Raw genomic sequence first — 15,137 nt, 5'->3', positions numbered from 1 at the left:
TATTGAAAATTCCAACACGTAATTGACGTTATACCCAATAGTATTGGGAGTATCTGTCTCTGTTCAATTACTCTTCACAAAATTTCCATTAATATTTTACCATATAATGAATGAAAAAATCAAGATAACGATATTTACTATGTATTTTCAATGTACTTTTTTAAATCTCAAGTCTTATTGAAATTTTGATTCTTTCTTCTTTATATATAGCTTTTTTAAAGACATTTTTTTATAAGAGACAATCTTGTTTAAGTTAGAAAGAACTATATAGTATGGTGAAACTATCTTTATAAAAGAACATTTTTTTCATATACAAGATTTAAATTCATAATTTTGTTAAAGAAAAATTAATATGTACTACTTGAGCCAACTAGCGATTAATTCATTAAATACAGTTAATATTTTTTTCAAAAGTAATTAATAAAAGGATTGAAAAAAAATTAGTAAAGGAATAAGAAACATAGGTTCATACTTATTTAAAGAATCGTCTCTCGGTAAATTAAGCAGGAAGCAATTTCAATTTACCAATGGAATTCAATAGTAATTCCATTTCATCAAATTTGCTGCCAAATTCCATGTCAGCGCCCTCTTATTCAAAGTCTCAGTACTATCAAGAAGATAGAGAGGTGAAGTGATTTCTTTGAAACTTCAATTACATGTTTTGATAAGCTACACTTATTTTCTCAAAAATTTTTATTTATTTATCTTGTCAAATTAAGCAGGGACACATTTTCGATTCAATGGATTTCAATAGTAGTTCAATTTCACCAAATTTGTTGTCAAATTCCATATCAACACCCTTTTATTCGAAGCCTCAGAGTTGTCAAGAAGATAGAGAGGTGAAGTGATTTCGTTGAAACTTCAATTGCATGTTTTAATCACTCATACTTATTTTCTAAAAAAATCATTTATCTTGAAAAATTAAGCAGGGAAACATTTTCAATTTACCAATGGATTTCAATAGTAATTCAATTTCACCAATTTTGCAACCAAATTCCATGTCGACCCTTTATTCAAAGCCTCAATATTGCCAAGAAGATATAGAGGTGAAGCAAATTCATTGAAACTTTGGTTACATGTTTTAACCACTTATTATTTTTCCAAGATATTTTTTTTCATTCATCTTGACAAATTAAGCAGGGAAGCATTTTCAATTTACCGATGGATTTCAATAGTAATTCAGTTTCATCAAATCTGTTGTCGAATTCCATGTCAACACCCTCTCATTTGAAGCCTCAGAATTGTCAAGAAGATAGAGAGGTGAAGTGATTTCATTGAGACTTTGGTTATATGTTTTAATCACCCAGACTTATTATCTCAAAAATCTTTTTTATTTTTCTTGACAAATTAAGCAGGTTAGCACTTTCAATTTACCAATGGATTTCAATAGTAATCCAATTTCACCAAATTTGTTGCCAAATTCCATGTCAGCGTCCTCTTATTCAAAGCCTATATATTGTCAAGAAGATCAAGAGGTGAAGTAATTCCATTGAAAATTTGATTACGATTATAATCACTCACACTTATTTTTTTAAAAATATATTTTTCTCTTTATCTTAACAAATTAAACAGGCAAGAAATTTCGATTTACCAATAGAGTTCAATAGTAATTCAATTTCACCAAATTTGTCGTCAAATTCCATGCTGACACCCTTTTATTCAACATCGCAATTTTGTCAAGAAAGAGAGGTGAGGTGATTTAATTTAAACTTCAATTACATGTTTTAATCATCCTCACTTATTTTCTAAAAATAATATTTTTATTTACCGTGACAAATTAAGCAGGAAAGCAATTTCAATCTTCCATTGAATTTCAACAATAATTCAATTTCACCAAATCTACTGCCAAATTGCATGCCAGTACCCTCTTATCCAAAGTCTCAATATCATCAAGAAGATAAAGAGGTGAATTCCATTTAAAGTCCAATTGCATATTGTAATTGTTCGCACTTATTTTTTCAAAAAATAATTTTTCATTTATCTTGACAAATTATGCAGACAAACAATTTCAATGTTCCAATGAATTTCAATAGTAATTCAATTTCACTAAATCCGACACCAAATTCTTTGTCAGCACCCTCCTATCTAATGCCTCAATATTCTCAAGAGCATAAAGAGGTAAATTTATTCCTATTAAACTCTAATAGTGCATTTTTATTATCCACACTTGTATTGTAAAAAAAAAATTACTTCCATATTGTTCATTTTAATTATCCACACTTTTTTTGTTTTTTATTTTATTTTAAGACTATTTTCAAAGTCAAATATGAGAACAAAGTATTATATACTATTCAATTCTTTGTTTTTTGGCAAATTAAATTTAACTTGAGTTAGAATGAACTTAACTTTATCTAATATTATTTAAGTGGAAGAGAGACATCAAATAGAAAATAGGAGTGAAAATAGAGTGGGGGAGGGAAATGAGAAAATGGAGAAATATGTAGTGAATTTAAAGAAATCAAATAAAGAGAATTATTAGAAAGTAAATTATGGACGTAACTTAATTCTACAAAATCGACTTTATATACATTATTTTATGACCTTATTTATAAATGATGTAGAACTTGAGTTTTTCTTAATTTACCTTCTCATGTCCATTTTAGAGTGGATCTGAATAACTTTGATATCATTTTAAAAAGTAATTTATAAGTCTAATTTAATCTTTAAAAATCAATTTATAAGATGGGAATTTCTCCTCACTTATATATATTAATAGGACCTTATTTCTAGAAAATATAAGACTTGAGTTTTTTTTTCTAATAGAAATATATTGAGTATGCAAAAATTAATTAATGACAACATTTTTCATTCCAAATTATGACATTATTTTTTGTTTATGCTTGATAACTATAGGTGTTCATGGCCTTACCTATAGACATAGTATAACTCAAGCTACTCAGGCATTAGAGATGTTGAGTACAAGAAGAACAAGTGAAAAAAAAAAAAAACTAATGACAATGTTTTCCCAATTTAATCCGTTACATTAACATTGAATGTATTGTGATTTATGTTTGATAACTACAAATACTCGTGACCTTATAATTCAAATTTTTTGTTTTCATTTTGATATTATTGTTGTTGTAGAAAATTTTAAGAAATGCATTAATATATTGTAAAGCAAAAGGGATTTTGCCTTAGGTAGCGGTCCAAACATGGCTTATCCCATATTGGAGCACAATGTAGTTTACACTTAAATAATTAGCTTTTGATAAATTAAGCAGGGAACCAATTCCAAACTACCAATGAATTTCAATGGTAATTCGATTTCGCCAAATTTGATGTCAAATTCTACGTTGGTACCCTCTTTTCCAATGCCTCGCTATCATCGTGCAGATAAAGAGGTAAAGTGATTCCCTTTAAACTTCATCTTATTACCCACACTTATTTGTTTTAAAGTTAAATAAAATAATTTTGATAAATTATTTTTAAATCGTTAAATGCGTGTGTATTATCTATATATCCAACACATGTGATTTTTTTTATTTTTTTTTATTGAAAAGGGTAAAATTTGATTTTCTAATTAATGGTATAAGCTATATCTAGATCCTATTATTATTTTTTTCCCTAAAAGAATCATTGAATTCAAATGATCCTTAACATATATAATGTTGAAGGTTTATCTTTTTTTTTTTGTTTTTTCTTCATGGATGAGCAGGAAGAGCAAAAACTTCGATTATTCTGGGAGAAGCAATTGTTCAATATTCAAGTTGCTGAAGGTTCCTCCCATCTTCAACAAATGATTCTGATAAAACTATATTTATCTTTCGATCCCCTTGAGAAATATTAATGACATATCCTTTGAAACATATTTTTTAACGTCTTTCGTATATTAGTTCATTATCTAAAATGTCAACATTCTTTAAACAATAATTTATTTATGATGTAACTAATTGATTTATTTGAAATATAAACTAATAAAAATATATTTTAAGCATTTCTTTTTATCCCTTTGTATTTAAACGAAATCATGATTTAATGATATTTGTATTTTCCTATGATGCAATTGTCAGCATTTAAGAGCCAGCAACAGTTGCCGCTAGCTCGAATTCGAAGGATCATGAAAACAGACCCAGAAGTGCAGGTTTATAATTTTGCTTCTACCTCGTACTCTCTTTTTACTTGTAAAGTTTAGGGTTTAGGGTTTACAAGTTTGTTTTTATACCAAATTTCAAATTTCATATATATTTTTGTTAGTTTTTCTTCTATTGATTACTTTTTAAATTTGATTGATTTGTATTAATTCGTATTTTCCACGAAATTGAATATCAGATTTCCTTGACTAAACTTTTAATTAAATTAAAATAATAACACATAGATGGGCAATGATCAATTCAAAATAGTGTTTAGTTGCTTCATTCACAGCCAAAGTAACTATGAGACGTTTTTTGACCAGGATTTCATTAACTAGGTGAAATTAATATTGCTTCTAAAAAATCACGTGTTAGTTGTTATTTATTTATTTATTTTAGAGTTTAACAAGATGCATTGTAGTGTACAAGATTTTACACAATTAATCAATAAAAAATAATGATCTGTGTGATTTTTTTAGAAAATTAATTTAAATTTTTAACTTATTTATTATTTATGATGAATTGTAATTGAATGATTGTATAAAACAGTTTTATGCATTTTGTATATCACCATTAAACTCTTTTTTATTAAACAAAAAAGTTGTAATAATTTTATATGTCTGAGAAAACATGTGTAGGTTACTACTGATGATGAAATGTGTTTGTAAGCAGATGATCAGTGCTGAAACTCCAATACTTATGTCAAAAGCATGTGAGATTTTCATTCAGGAGCTCACTTATCGTGCTTGGATGCGTGCTGAAGAGAGCAATAACCAAACTGTGCAACCTTGTGATGTTGCCAAAGCCATTGTGCAAACTAATGCCATGAATTTCCTCACTGAGATTGTTCCAAATGAACTCCTCCATTTCTGTGCTCTTGATGCCCAGGTCTCTAATTCTTTTCATTTTCTTTCATTCGTATTTCTTAATAAATTTAAAACAATAATAAATAATAGGTTAGAAAATACGTTACTTGTGAAAAATTATTATATTATTCAAGACTATGTGGTTTCAACCAATGTCCACGACACATTATATATTAACTCTTTTGCGTAAATTGTAAAATATAATTTATGATTCAATATTTTTTACTTTCCTGTTTAGGAAGTTAAATTAACATTGGTTGTTTGTTATATTAGTTGCCATTTACTATAACTATTACTAAGAGATAAATAGGCCTCAAATTTTCCTCTATAACTATAAGCATGAGATTAAGTTGGGTGGGAGATTTGGTGTTATTGTGATTTAGATTATTTGATAAAACATGCTCTAGCTAATTGTGTGCTTGTGATAAAAATGACCCTGTAAAGATAAATTATCCCGAGGTATACAAGATCCTCTTTTGTTTTATTAAGATTTGGAAAATGTGTAATTGAGAGTTATGGTATATGCTTATGATGGCAGGAAGAGAATGCTGGAAACATTGCAGAAGGAAATCAAGCTGCCATGCCTTACACTGCTGGTTTTATGGGAAATCCTATGATGAATATGGGCAATGTAAGTGTGAAGTAATTTGGATTTAATTTTAAACATATATGACATAGCCCTGTGTCATATGTTAAATTTAGATCAATACGAAAAAAAATGTTATTCTTGTGAATGTGTTGACTAATTTAGTTAAATTAATGGAATCAATCTCCTTTTATTTACTTTGTAGGACTTGGAGGCAATAAACCAAGTGATTCCTCAACCCAACATGATGCAGCCATCCTATATGCCTTCACAACAATTGCCATACAACTTTCATCCCAAGGTAAGAGGGACATTGTTATAATACTATATCATGGACCTAGTGCTTCTTGCCCAGAGAAAAATAAAAAACTTTTTATTTTCCTTTTTCCACACGTTTCTGTCAATGTTATGATCCATGTTTTGTGATATTGCAGTGAACATAGGGATGCATGTACCGGGGTGAACGAAGTCATGGTGTGGAGCAACTGTTTACCTCAATTACTATAAAATAATACCACACCCCTTTCCATTTTTCTGTTTTGAATTTTGGGAAACTTTAGCCCGTTCAAATAATTGGACACCTTTTTGTTTCAACATTCTATATCTTATGTGTCCAACAACCACCCTTGTGGAATGGTTACATTAAATTTTAATTTTTAATATGGGTTATAACTATTAAGCGCATGTTTGCATATATGTTGCGTTTTCTCAGACATAGATTACAGAAACAGTTACTAGTTACTTTTAATGCGTTATGACATGAAAATATGAGAAAACATGAAGTAATGATAAGATATTAAACATACACTAACATTTGCATAATTCATGTTATCATAATGCAATTTATAAATTATGATGCACGAAACTAGACCTTTAGGGATTTTAACTTAAGTATATTATGCATTAAATTCTATACAATTTAGACAAAAGCACTAGTTATAGAAAAGGATTCTCCTTGAGTTGTTAGCAAAGTAATGTTGCTTTTGTCTGAGTTTGGTTATTGGCTTATGAACTTTTCATGGTTTGCTCTACTATGTATACTACAATTTTAAAGTGAACATTTGTGGTAGTTGCATTTGCTCTATTATCTTCACTCATTGTGCCTAAAATTAAACTTTATATTATTCTCAGAAAATTCATGTAAGGCACGTAAGGTCCAAGATAGCATTTCACCATTTTAAAATAAGAAAAAGATAATTCACATTTGTGGTAGGTATATTGTTCAACTAACCCAAATGAAAAACCTCTTCTCTACCCTTATTACCTATTTAGGTACTTGATTATTCACTCCACGAGAATTATTTGTTGTCTGTTCTATTTCTGGTTTTTGAGACGCTAAATAATTCTGCAACAAAAATGTATTAGGAAGTTGTCTGACATGTTTATAACTTTGACTTCCGTTGTAAATTTATAATTTTGTTGTGTTCTTTTAAGGCTTATGTATATTTTCAGTTTTTGTAAAATGAATAAGTTATTTTCATCCTGTAATTTTTTTATTTTTGTTTTCATCATCTCAAAGTTGGAACTATTGTTTTAATCTTTCCATTATCTCAAATTTAAAATTATTGTTTTAATCTTTAATATTATGTAATTGTTTTTAATTATTTATTTGTTTGTTAAAATATCAAGTGACTTTCTCATGTGTTGCTTATAACTATTAGTTATACCATCAACGCATGACATTAATATCTCTAAATTAATTTTATAAATTATAAAATAAATATTATATATCTATTTTAAAATGATAGTTAAGACTTAAAAAATAGTGACTTTTAGATTTTAAAAAGATGAATATAAAAAATATATTTTACAGAGCCAAAATTATAATTTGATGATTTTACAATAATAAAAAAAACAATACATATAAATTTTAGATAAATGAAAAATAACGGAAATTTTCGGTAGAGATAGCAAGTGTAGCAAGACAATATTGTGCGTGTTCACTGTGCACAGACTGAACCCACTAAAGCAACAAGACTGAAGTAGTCTGCGTCTCCATTATCTATCACCAAATCACACTAACATTTATTAACACCCAAAATTCTATCACCAAATTACATTACATTTTCAATTTTTCTTAACTCAATCAAATCCTCCACAATAGAAATCCCAGTCGCAAACATACGCTCACACATACTGAGCAGCACAAGGTTGAAGTAATTATTAATTAAATTAAATAAATTACTTGCGATAGATAGAAAAATAAAGACAAAATCTGATAGAATACAAATTAAAAGGGCCTTTAATTTTTATTTTTTTTAATACTAAAAATAGAGTATTTTCATAAAAATAAACTCTCAAAAATATTTTTAAACTTGAGTTTAAACAAATTTTAAGAGTCAGACCAACAAAATGCATTTAATTTATGCGTCACCAATCACTTGGTAATGGGATCAATATTATATAAGGTTGAAAATCTTATTTAAACTATAAATTTACAATTAGATCCTTAATTTTCACAAATTTAAAATCCTATCAACATACTATCCGTGTGGATGGTTTACTCTTAAATTCACAGTCAACATCGTAAGAATATCCAAATAATCCAAAAACCACTTAATAGAGTGCACATTGTGATGCATATGACGGTATAATGAGCAGAGCTCAGTCGGTGTCTTCTATTTTGCCCAGAGAAAATGAATATTTACAAAAGGTGGTATATTACGGCAACTTTACTATATGTAGTCTGAATCAGCATCTCTCCGGAAATGTTGCAAATCTGGATGAGCGTCATATCCTGGCCTCCTAGGATTCCTACAAGACAAGAGTTAGAAACAGTGTATATTTCATGTTAAATATGATAACTCCTCCACCTTGCAGTCTAAGACAACAATGCTATGTTATTGTTTCAATAAACTAAGAAATAAACACTAACAATCAATTAAGTTTCTTTCGTAAATTAAAATTAGTGTATATACAAGCTAAAATCAGGTTTTAGAGAAATTGAATGACAAGTTCTAAAAATTAACTTAAACATAAATCGATTTTAATTCACGGAAGAAAATCAATTCATGTTATCTTATTTTGTTTTCATATGTGTACTTATTACCAAGTTTAGAATCTAAACCGAGTATGTATGGAATACATGATGTGGTCCACCATACCTTGCAAATCTGTTGGGTTCAAAACCAGGAACACCAGGAGGTCCATAGGGATCAAATCGCACACCCGGAGGAACACCCCTATTAACATAAGCTTAAAAATTAGCCACAGCCACAGGTATAAGATACATGGAAGTCAAAGGAAAACGGCACCCTTAAGGCGCTAGGCGCATTTAACCCAGAGGAGAGAGGCACCAAAACCACACTGATATTACTCTAATAATAAAGAGACAAAAAAAAAACTTCCAACCCCTCCAGAGGAAAGACTAACAGCAGAAATTTGTTGGTGATGAAAATACACTATAAAATCAACAAATAATTGTTATAAATGATCATAGAAACAGCAGAATCATGTAAAGAGTGAAATGAACTGTTGAATGAAAAAAAAAGGGTAATTATTAGCTTTGACGATGATTGAATTTGACTAGGCAGTGGGTGACGCTTCTCACATTTATTGTGCAACTTCAATAGTTTTATTATACATAAAACTATAAAAGCTGATGCTTTTCATGGGTTGGGGCCTGTCAAGCTCGTTGTCCACTAGTCAGGCTCTCACAGAAAACACAATGTCATGGTGCGAGGGATGTACACCTCAGTGAAGTGACAACAACACAAAGAACAAGAAGTTGGAACCTTCCCTTCCCTCACCTAGCACCTAAGGCATGCCTTGTAGGTTGCAATGCCTTTAACTACACTGATCAGTCAGAGGAATAATAAAAAGAGATGTAAACAACTTACTGCAATCCTCCAGGAAAAGCAGGATCTCCACCAATACCACCAAACCAGCGAGGGTCATTAGGCCCTGTACAAGTGTTGAACTCAGCATCGGCAATTATGGTTATGCAAAAATATTATACAAGATTTCATAAAACTAAATCAGAATACGTTAAACTTACCTACAAGCATGCTCCCACCAATACCATGACCACTCCTGAAATCAAGTGAGGTAAGTTGAAAAGGATACAAGAATCGGAAAGGAAAAAAAAGGGGAAATAGCAATTGTCTTAAGATATTGAAAAAGTACTGCAGATAAGAATACCTTGAAGGAAGCACTCCAGCTGGAGGCCCAGGAACAAGATCACTACCAGAACCCATGGGCACTGAAGGAAAAATAATTCTGTACAAAAGCAAAACAAAACATTAAGAACTCAATTAATTAGTACAAAAGCATGTAGTGGTGATAACATTAAAAAGAATGATCATAAAGACAGCATGGCATATAGACAAATGCTGGTTCCATTTAAGCTAATGAGTATGGCAGTAAAAATCAGCAAAAAATGTATGCCTAGAGAATAAGAAACAGTAAATTATTCAGTCTATTGATCTAATTTAGTCCAGTAAAGCAATCAACTCTTCTAGATAGGAACTAGAATTTTATTAAATTGGTGGATTCATGGTATGTTGTGGGGACGTTGTTCAGAGTTTATGCAAATTACCATGACATCTCAACAATTAGACACCGCAGATACTAGTATGACATCTCAACAATTATTATTATGGTCCATTTCAAATTTCTGCCCCTGTGCAGTGGGTATATAAACTACAGCTGCCACCCCATGCTTGCATGCACCTAATCTTCCATGTGCCCCAATTAGGGATGGGAATAGGTCAGGTCAGGTTTTAAATATATAGACCGAGTCTGTTCTGCAAAATTAAATCTTAAGCCTAAACTATTATTTATCATAGGTTTTTTTTATAAGCTTGGCTTGGCCTTTTAAAAGCCTAATCTGACCTATTAGTCTATTTAAAAACTTATTTAAATTATTAATGTTAAGTAGACCGACCAATAAACTTAAATTTTAAAATCAACAAAATTATTGTTAAAATATAGTTTACTCAATATTTTTAAAATTTAAATTTTAAAATAAATATAGGAGAAAAATTGAATCATTTTTTATTGAAAGAACAATTCATGTGTAATCATGTATATTAATGTATACTCATGCATAGGTCGTAAATTTATAAATCTATAATAAAAAAAATAATTGTATAAAAAATATTTTAAATATTGATAATTTATTTTTGTTTTACAAATTTATTTGTTTGTTTATATTTTTAATAATATATATATATATATATATATATATATATATATCAATTTTTTATTATATTATATAAATAAATAGGTTGATCAATTAGGCCTAATAGACTTTTTTATAAGCCTAAACCTGACATTTTTATATAAGTAACTTTTTTAAAAGTCTAAACCCGACCTTTTTATTAAACGGGTCAGGTCAAATCAGACTTTAGAGAGGTCAGGCCATAGGTCCCTGTTTAAGGCCCAGCCTATTCCCATCCCTAGTCCCAACCATGGTTATCACGTATCAAACTCGTGAAATAACTCAAAATTGAGTTTGCTTTCAGGCCCCAAAACACCAGTTCACTCAAGACTAGACTTGGGTGAACTCGGATAGGCTCCAGAAAATCCCATACATTTGCAGCTGCATGCAAGAGTCAACTAGGTTAGTCAAGGTGCAGACATAAACACTAAAAAGGCCAAAAATGACGCCATTTGAGCTAATTTGTCGTTATTCTGTCTCTCTTCCCTGTCATTTCTCCTTTTCCCCTGTTCCTTCTATGTGTTTGCTACAGACTTTCCTCCAACCAGCCCAACATCTCAATTCTCAACCAAATTCCAACCAGCCTCTTTCACAAGCTCTGACTTGCAGATCTACCTCCTTCACCTGTGAGCTGTGACTTCCAAGTTCCAAGTAGATCTGAACTTGTGCAAGCTACAACTTTCGACCACAAATACAAGTTGCAACCCCAGTGATTTGCTTCGTTGCTTTTCTGCGTGAACATGGTGTCACTGTTCTTGTCTTTCTAGAGGGAGGGGGAGGGGTCTGAACCCCGCATGAACAAGGAGCTGAGACTGCCTTTTTTTGTTTGAATTTGAGCGATGCTCATATTATTCCAATTTTGTTTGTCCAAACTAATAAAAAATGGTATTAAATTTTGTTTGGATTAATTAGGTTTTCTTTAATTTTAAATATTAGGTAAACTCTTACAAGTTCACAAGTTTGGACTCTCCACAAGTTTGCATAACTCAGACAACTTTGATCCAACTAAAGAAAACCCATTTTGGCCATAAAAATATCAGGTTAACCTATCCTTCCTCCAGGGATTGAAAGTAGATGACTACATTCCAGTAGTGGCTATTTTGGTCGTGGTCGCAGGGAGGCACACAGTTAGGGGAGTCTTGTAATGGAATGGTTGGCTCTATGGAAGTCCAAAGCCCCATAGGAAGGCAATCTGGGAAGAAGACAGCAGCATTTGGAGTCAATTTCTTTATTTTCTGCCTCAAGGACAAGGCAACTTCTCAGTATGTTGCTATTGACAGGAACTTGGAATGGATTCAACTAGGCTAGCTGCCACTAAAGCTAGACCCAGATGCCCCCTCCCCCTCTCCCCTTACAAGTTTATTTTGGCAGGCCTTTGATGACTTAGGAGGGAACAGCAAGGAATGGCTTGAATGAAGAATTAAGAGTTTAGTTAATTAGAGGTGAGAAAAAAACAGATTGGATGAATTTGTCAAAATAGAGTTCAAACATCCTCAGGTGTTGTTTTCTTGGTGGTTTGCAGCAGCAGCGGGGGAATCATGTGTATTTTCTATTTCAGCTTATGTTGGAGTTAAAGGGAATTCTTTAGGTGAGAACATTGCTATTTCATTTGTCTATTGATCTAATTTTGTTCTGTAATACAATCTCCTTTCTAATACAAACTTGGAGAAGTTTTCAAACCTTATCTATTGTAAATAAAGAGCTTTTTCCAATAGAGAAGCTCTCAAAAGTTTGAATCCAGACAGGTTCATAGCCATATACAAATCAGAAGCCTATCAGGAACATTTCAAGCCATCCTTGACTTGATAGGATCAGAGGAAACAATCATGTATAGAACATTATAATCGAAGTCACACATAAAGTCACATACATAAACTGTCCTGTCCACCAACACTCCCACAACCCATCAATAAGCACATGAATAACAGTACACACACAACTTTCATAATATTCAAGCATGGATCAATGAACCTTAATGCTCAAGTCAAGATAACCAACAGTAAGTGTGTAAAATAAAAAAATTGAAAATCAATCCATGAGACACTGTCAAAAATCACTATATGGTGTACGCAACACAGCAATATGAAACTCTTACCCTGGACCAGCATGTTTACCAAATCCAGAAACAGGCTCGGGAATTTCTTGTCTAGCTCGGTCACTTGTTTCTGAGCTGTATAGAAAACAATGAGACAATTTCTCAAAGAGGATCCTAGTTCATAAAACAATACAGCATAAAACCTTCATATAAGGGCAATGCCACAGTTGTCCAACTCAAAAGCCCAAAATTAAAATATATTTAAGGGCCAGATTTTCTCACATGACATTTTTATAATATGAAAATCAGGAAACTGCACGCAGATCCTTCAAAATCTTTAATCACACTAAAACTAGTTCATATTTCGTACCAATAACATAGTTAGAAAAAAAAAATACTCATAAAGCTAAAACTACTTATCTACAAAAGCCATGTGAGATTTAATTTTCGTCCACTATGAGTTATACACTACCAATAATCATGAATTTTGACATAATAGAGCGATAGTGTCAAAAGCTTTAAACTGATAATTCTCAACCACTATCAAGCTTAAAAGTTTTAAACTCTTGTAAATATATAATGATGGTCCAATTCAAAAAACTTAAAAAATTTCCTGCTAAAGAGTTATATAAGATTTGCATATTAAAAAAGGACAGACACACAATTCAAAAAATCCAAATTCACCTTCTACTTGATGAGGCGGTTTTGGCAGAACCATCTAATTTAGACAAGATATCCCCATCTATTTTCTTCACAAGCTTATCCAAATTCTTGAAGTGATGAGAATAATTGCTGCCCCCATCCTCTCCAGCATAGTCCCCAACACTGCATATAAAAAATCACACGAAAACCCCATTTCAAAGCGAGGACGCAATGCAACAGAAGAAAAACCAAGTTGCGAAACTCTACAGTTTTCCATGCACCACATACTAAAACAAAATCCAGAAAAGAATGAATTACACAATCTCAAGGCTTAAAGGCTCGGAAGACCCTTGAGACAAAGCATGAACGAGCAACTTGTCGTTCATGACGAGGCACTTGACAAGCACTTTCTCCGAGGCCTTTTCAGGGTTGGCGTAAACGAAGGCGTACTCGTCGTTTAGCTCGTTCCAGTGATCAATGGGAACCTCCTCGTCTACACAGAAAACGCAGCGCATAGAGAAACATGGAAAATTAGAAGAATAAAAGGGAAAGGGTTATTCATAGTTTGTTAAATGATTACCATTGGAGAGGTGAGAAAGGGCATCGTCGGAGAGGGCCTGAGGACCCGTGGCGGTGAGGACATAGCCAGAGATGAGGAAGGAGGAGTGAAGGGCAAAGGCGATTTTATCGTTTTGGTTGCGGAAGGTTGGCCTCGCCGCCCTCATCAACGCCACCACCGACTTTTCAGTGGCCATCGTGATTCCTCAGCTTTGGATTTTCAAAAAGGAAGAAGAAACATAAAGGACTTGCAGTTGCAGCAGTTACCAATTAAGGGTTTTTCTCTTTCTTCCTGAATACCAATTAGCCTATAGTTTCTTGAATATGATAATGTATACTTGTATTTAATGCACCTTATTAATATTAATATATAATATATATTAACAACATCAATTTTTAATATTGATCCAAGAATAGCTCCAACGCCAACAAAATGTACTTTAGTTTTTAAAAATTGACGCAGGGAGAAAAAGGCCCAAATAAAGAGAGTGGCCCAAACAACTTGGTGGACGGGGCGGTAGTATTTTCCCTCTGTATTTTTATACGTTGGCTACTAATTTTTTTACTCATATTTTAATTTATTTTTTTAACGGTATTTTTATAAATATCCATGCAATACATGAGATATACGAGAACGGTTTCAAAATTTTGAAAATAGAAATAAATTCAAATAAATAAATGATACATGAAAAATTATCTCAAACATAATTATTTATTTTTTAAACTTTAAATTTACTAGTAGATAATTATATTTGTGGTAATTATTACGTCATGTATAAATCATTTGTTTTTTAAACTTTATTTATTTTTTAATTTAAATTTTTAAATAAATTAGTAAACGTTTAATATATTGCATCAATATTTTTATTCAATATAAAAATCAAATTATGAGACAAAAATATCTATATTAATTTTTATATTCTTCAAAAGTTTGATTTTCATCATTATATTTTTTTTTTCACTATGTATCATACTTCTAAGAAATTTAAGCTCTTAATAACGTTTTATTTTACCAGGTGAATTTTGATTTCCATTTTAAATTCATTTTTTAATTTTTAATTATTGAATATTCAAAAATATTTTTAAAATTATTAAATATTATCTAATATTAATTTTTTAAATTATTAAATTTACTAGTAGATAATTATATTTGTGGTAATTATTATATCACGTATAAATCATTTGTTTTTTAAACTTTATTTATTTTTTAATTTAAATA

General features: G+C 30.9%; 2 protein-coding genes across 3 annotated transcripts; one reads left to right on the top strand and one right to left on the bottom strand.

Annotated features, from left to right (window-relative positions):
- The first annotated feature begins 466 nt into the window (after window positions 1–466).
- Window positions 467–6,197, top strand: LOC109802971 (uncharacterized). Its single transcript, XM_083073196.1, has 15 exons — window positions 467–626; window positions 723–839; window positions 930–1,046; window positions 1,141–1,260; window positions 1,356–1,475; window positions 1,573–1,689; window positions 1,786–1,905; window positions 1,999–2,118; window positions 3,222–3,341; window positions 3,656–3,716; window positions 4,011–4,081; window positions 4,743–4,958; window positions 5,475–5,567; window positions 5,728–5,823; window positions 5,957–6,197. The coding sequence occupies exons 1-15, from the start codon at window positions 528–530 to the stop codon at window positions 5,957–5,959; spliced, it is 1,590 nt and encodes a 529-aa protein (XP_082929322.1). The 5' UTR covers window positions 467–527; the 3' UTR covers window positions 5,960–6,197.
- Window positions 6,198–7,903: 1,706 nt separating this feature from the next.
- LOC109801782 (putative proteasome inhibitor) lies at window positions 7,904–14,247 on the bottom strand. 2 transcript variants are annotated; one of them, XM_083073197.1, is made up of 9 exons: window positions 13,941–14,247; window positions 13,679–13,853; window positions 13,403–13,543; window positions 12,779–12,853; window positions 9,663–9,740; window positions 9,520–9,554; window positions 9,362–9,425; window positions 8,627–8,704; window positions 7,904–8,267 (listed from the first exon to the last, which is right to left on the bottom strand). In XM_083073197.1, the coding sequence occupies exons 1-9, from the start codon at window positions 14,113–14,115 to the stop codon at window positions 8,198–8,200; spliced, it is 891 nt and encodes a 296-aa protein (XP_082929323.1). In that variant the 5' UTR covers window positions 14,116–14,247; the 3' UTR covers window positions 7,904–8,197. The 2 variants fall into 2 exon arrangements, with proteins under 2 accessions (XP_082929323.1, XP_020218496.1); XM_020362907.3 differs by having other exon boundaries at window positions 7,904–8,276; window positions 13,941–14,246.
- Between the last annotated feature and the right edge of the window lie 890 nt (window positions 14,248–15,137).

This window comes from Cajanus cajan, chromosome 4 (assembly GCF_000230855.2).
Source record: "Cajanus cajan strain Asha chromosome 4, NIPB_CcT2T_4, whole genome shotgun sequence".
Classification (NCBI taxonomy): Eukaryota; Viridiplantae; Streptophyta; class Magnoliopsida; order Fabales; family Fabaceae; genus Cajanus; species Cajanus cajan.
This window is presented reverse-complemented; position numbering and strand designations above follow the sequence as displayed.

Excerpts from the sequence above, each read along its gene's own strand:
- LOC109802971 (XM_083073196.1), top strand. The coding sequence starts at position 528 with ATGGAATTCAATAGTAATTCCATTTCATCAAATTTGCTGCCAAATTCC. Across the intron at positions 1,261-1,355 it reads ATTGTCAAGAAGATAGAGAG|GTTAGCACTTTCAATTTACC; the intron begins GTGAAGTGATTT and ends CAAATTAAGCAG. Across the intron at positions 1,906-1,998 it reads ATCATCAAGAAGATAAAGAG|ACAAACAATTTCAATGTTCC; the intron begins GTGAATTCCATT and ends CAAATTATGCAG.
- LOC109801782 (XM_020362907.3), bottom strand. The coding sequence starts at position 14,115 with ATGGCCACTGAAAAGTCGGTGGTGGCGTTGATGAGGGCGGCGAGGCCA. Across the intron at positions 9,741-12,778 it reads GGTAAACATGCTGGTCCAGG|AATTATTTTTCCTTCAGTGC; the intron begins GTAAGAGTTTCA and ends GCTTTTGTACAG. Across the intron at positions 9,555-9,662 it reads GCTGGAGTGCTTCCTTCAAG|GAGTGGTCATGGTATTGGTG; the intron begins GTATTCTTATCT and ends ACTTGATTTCAG.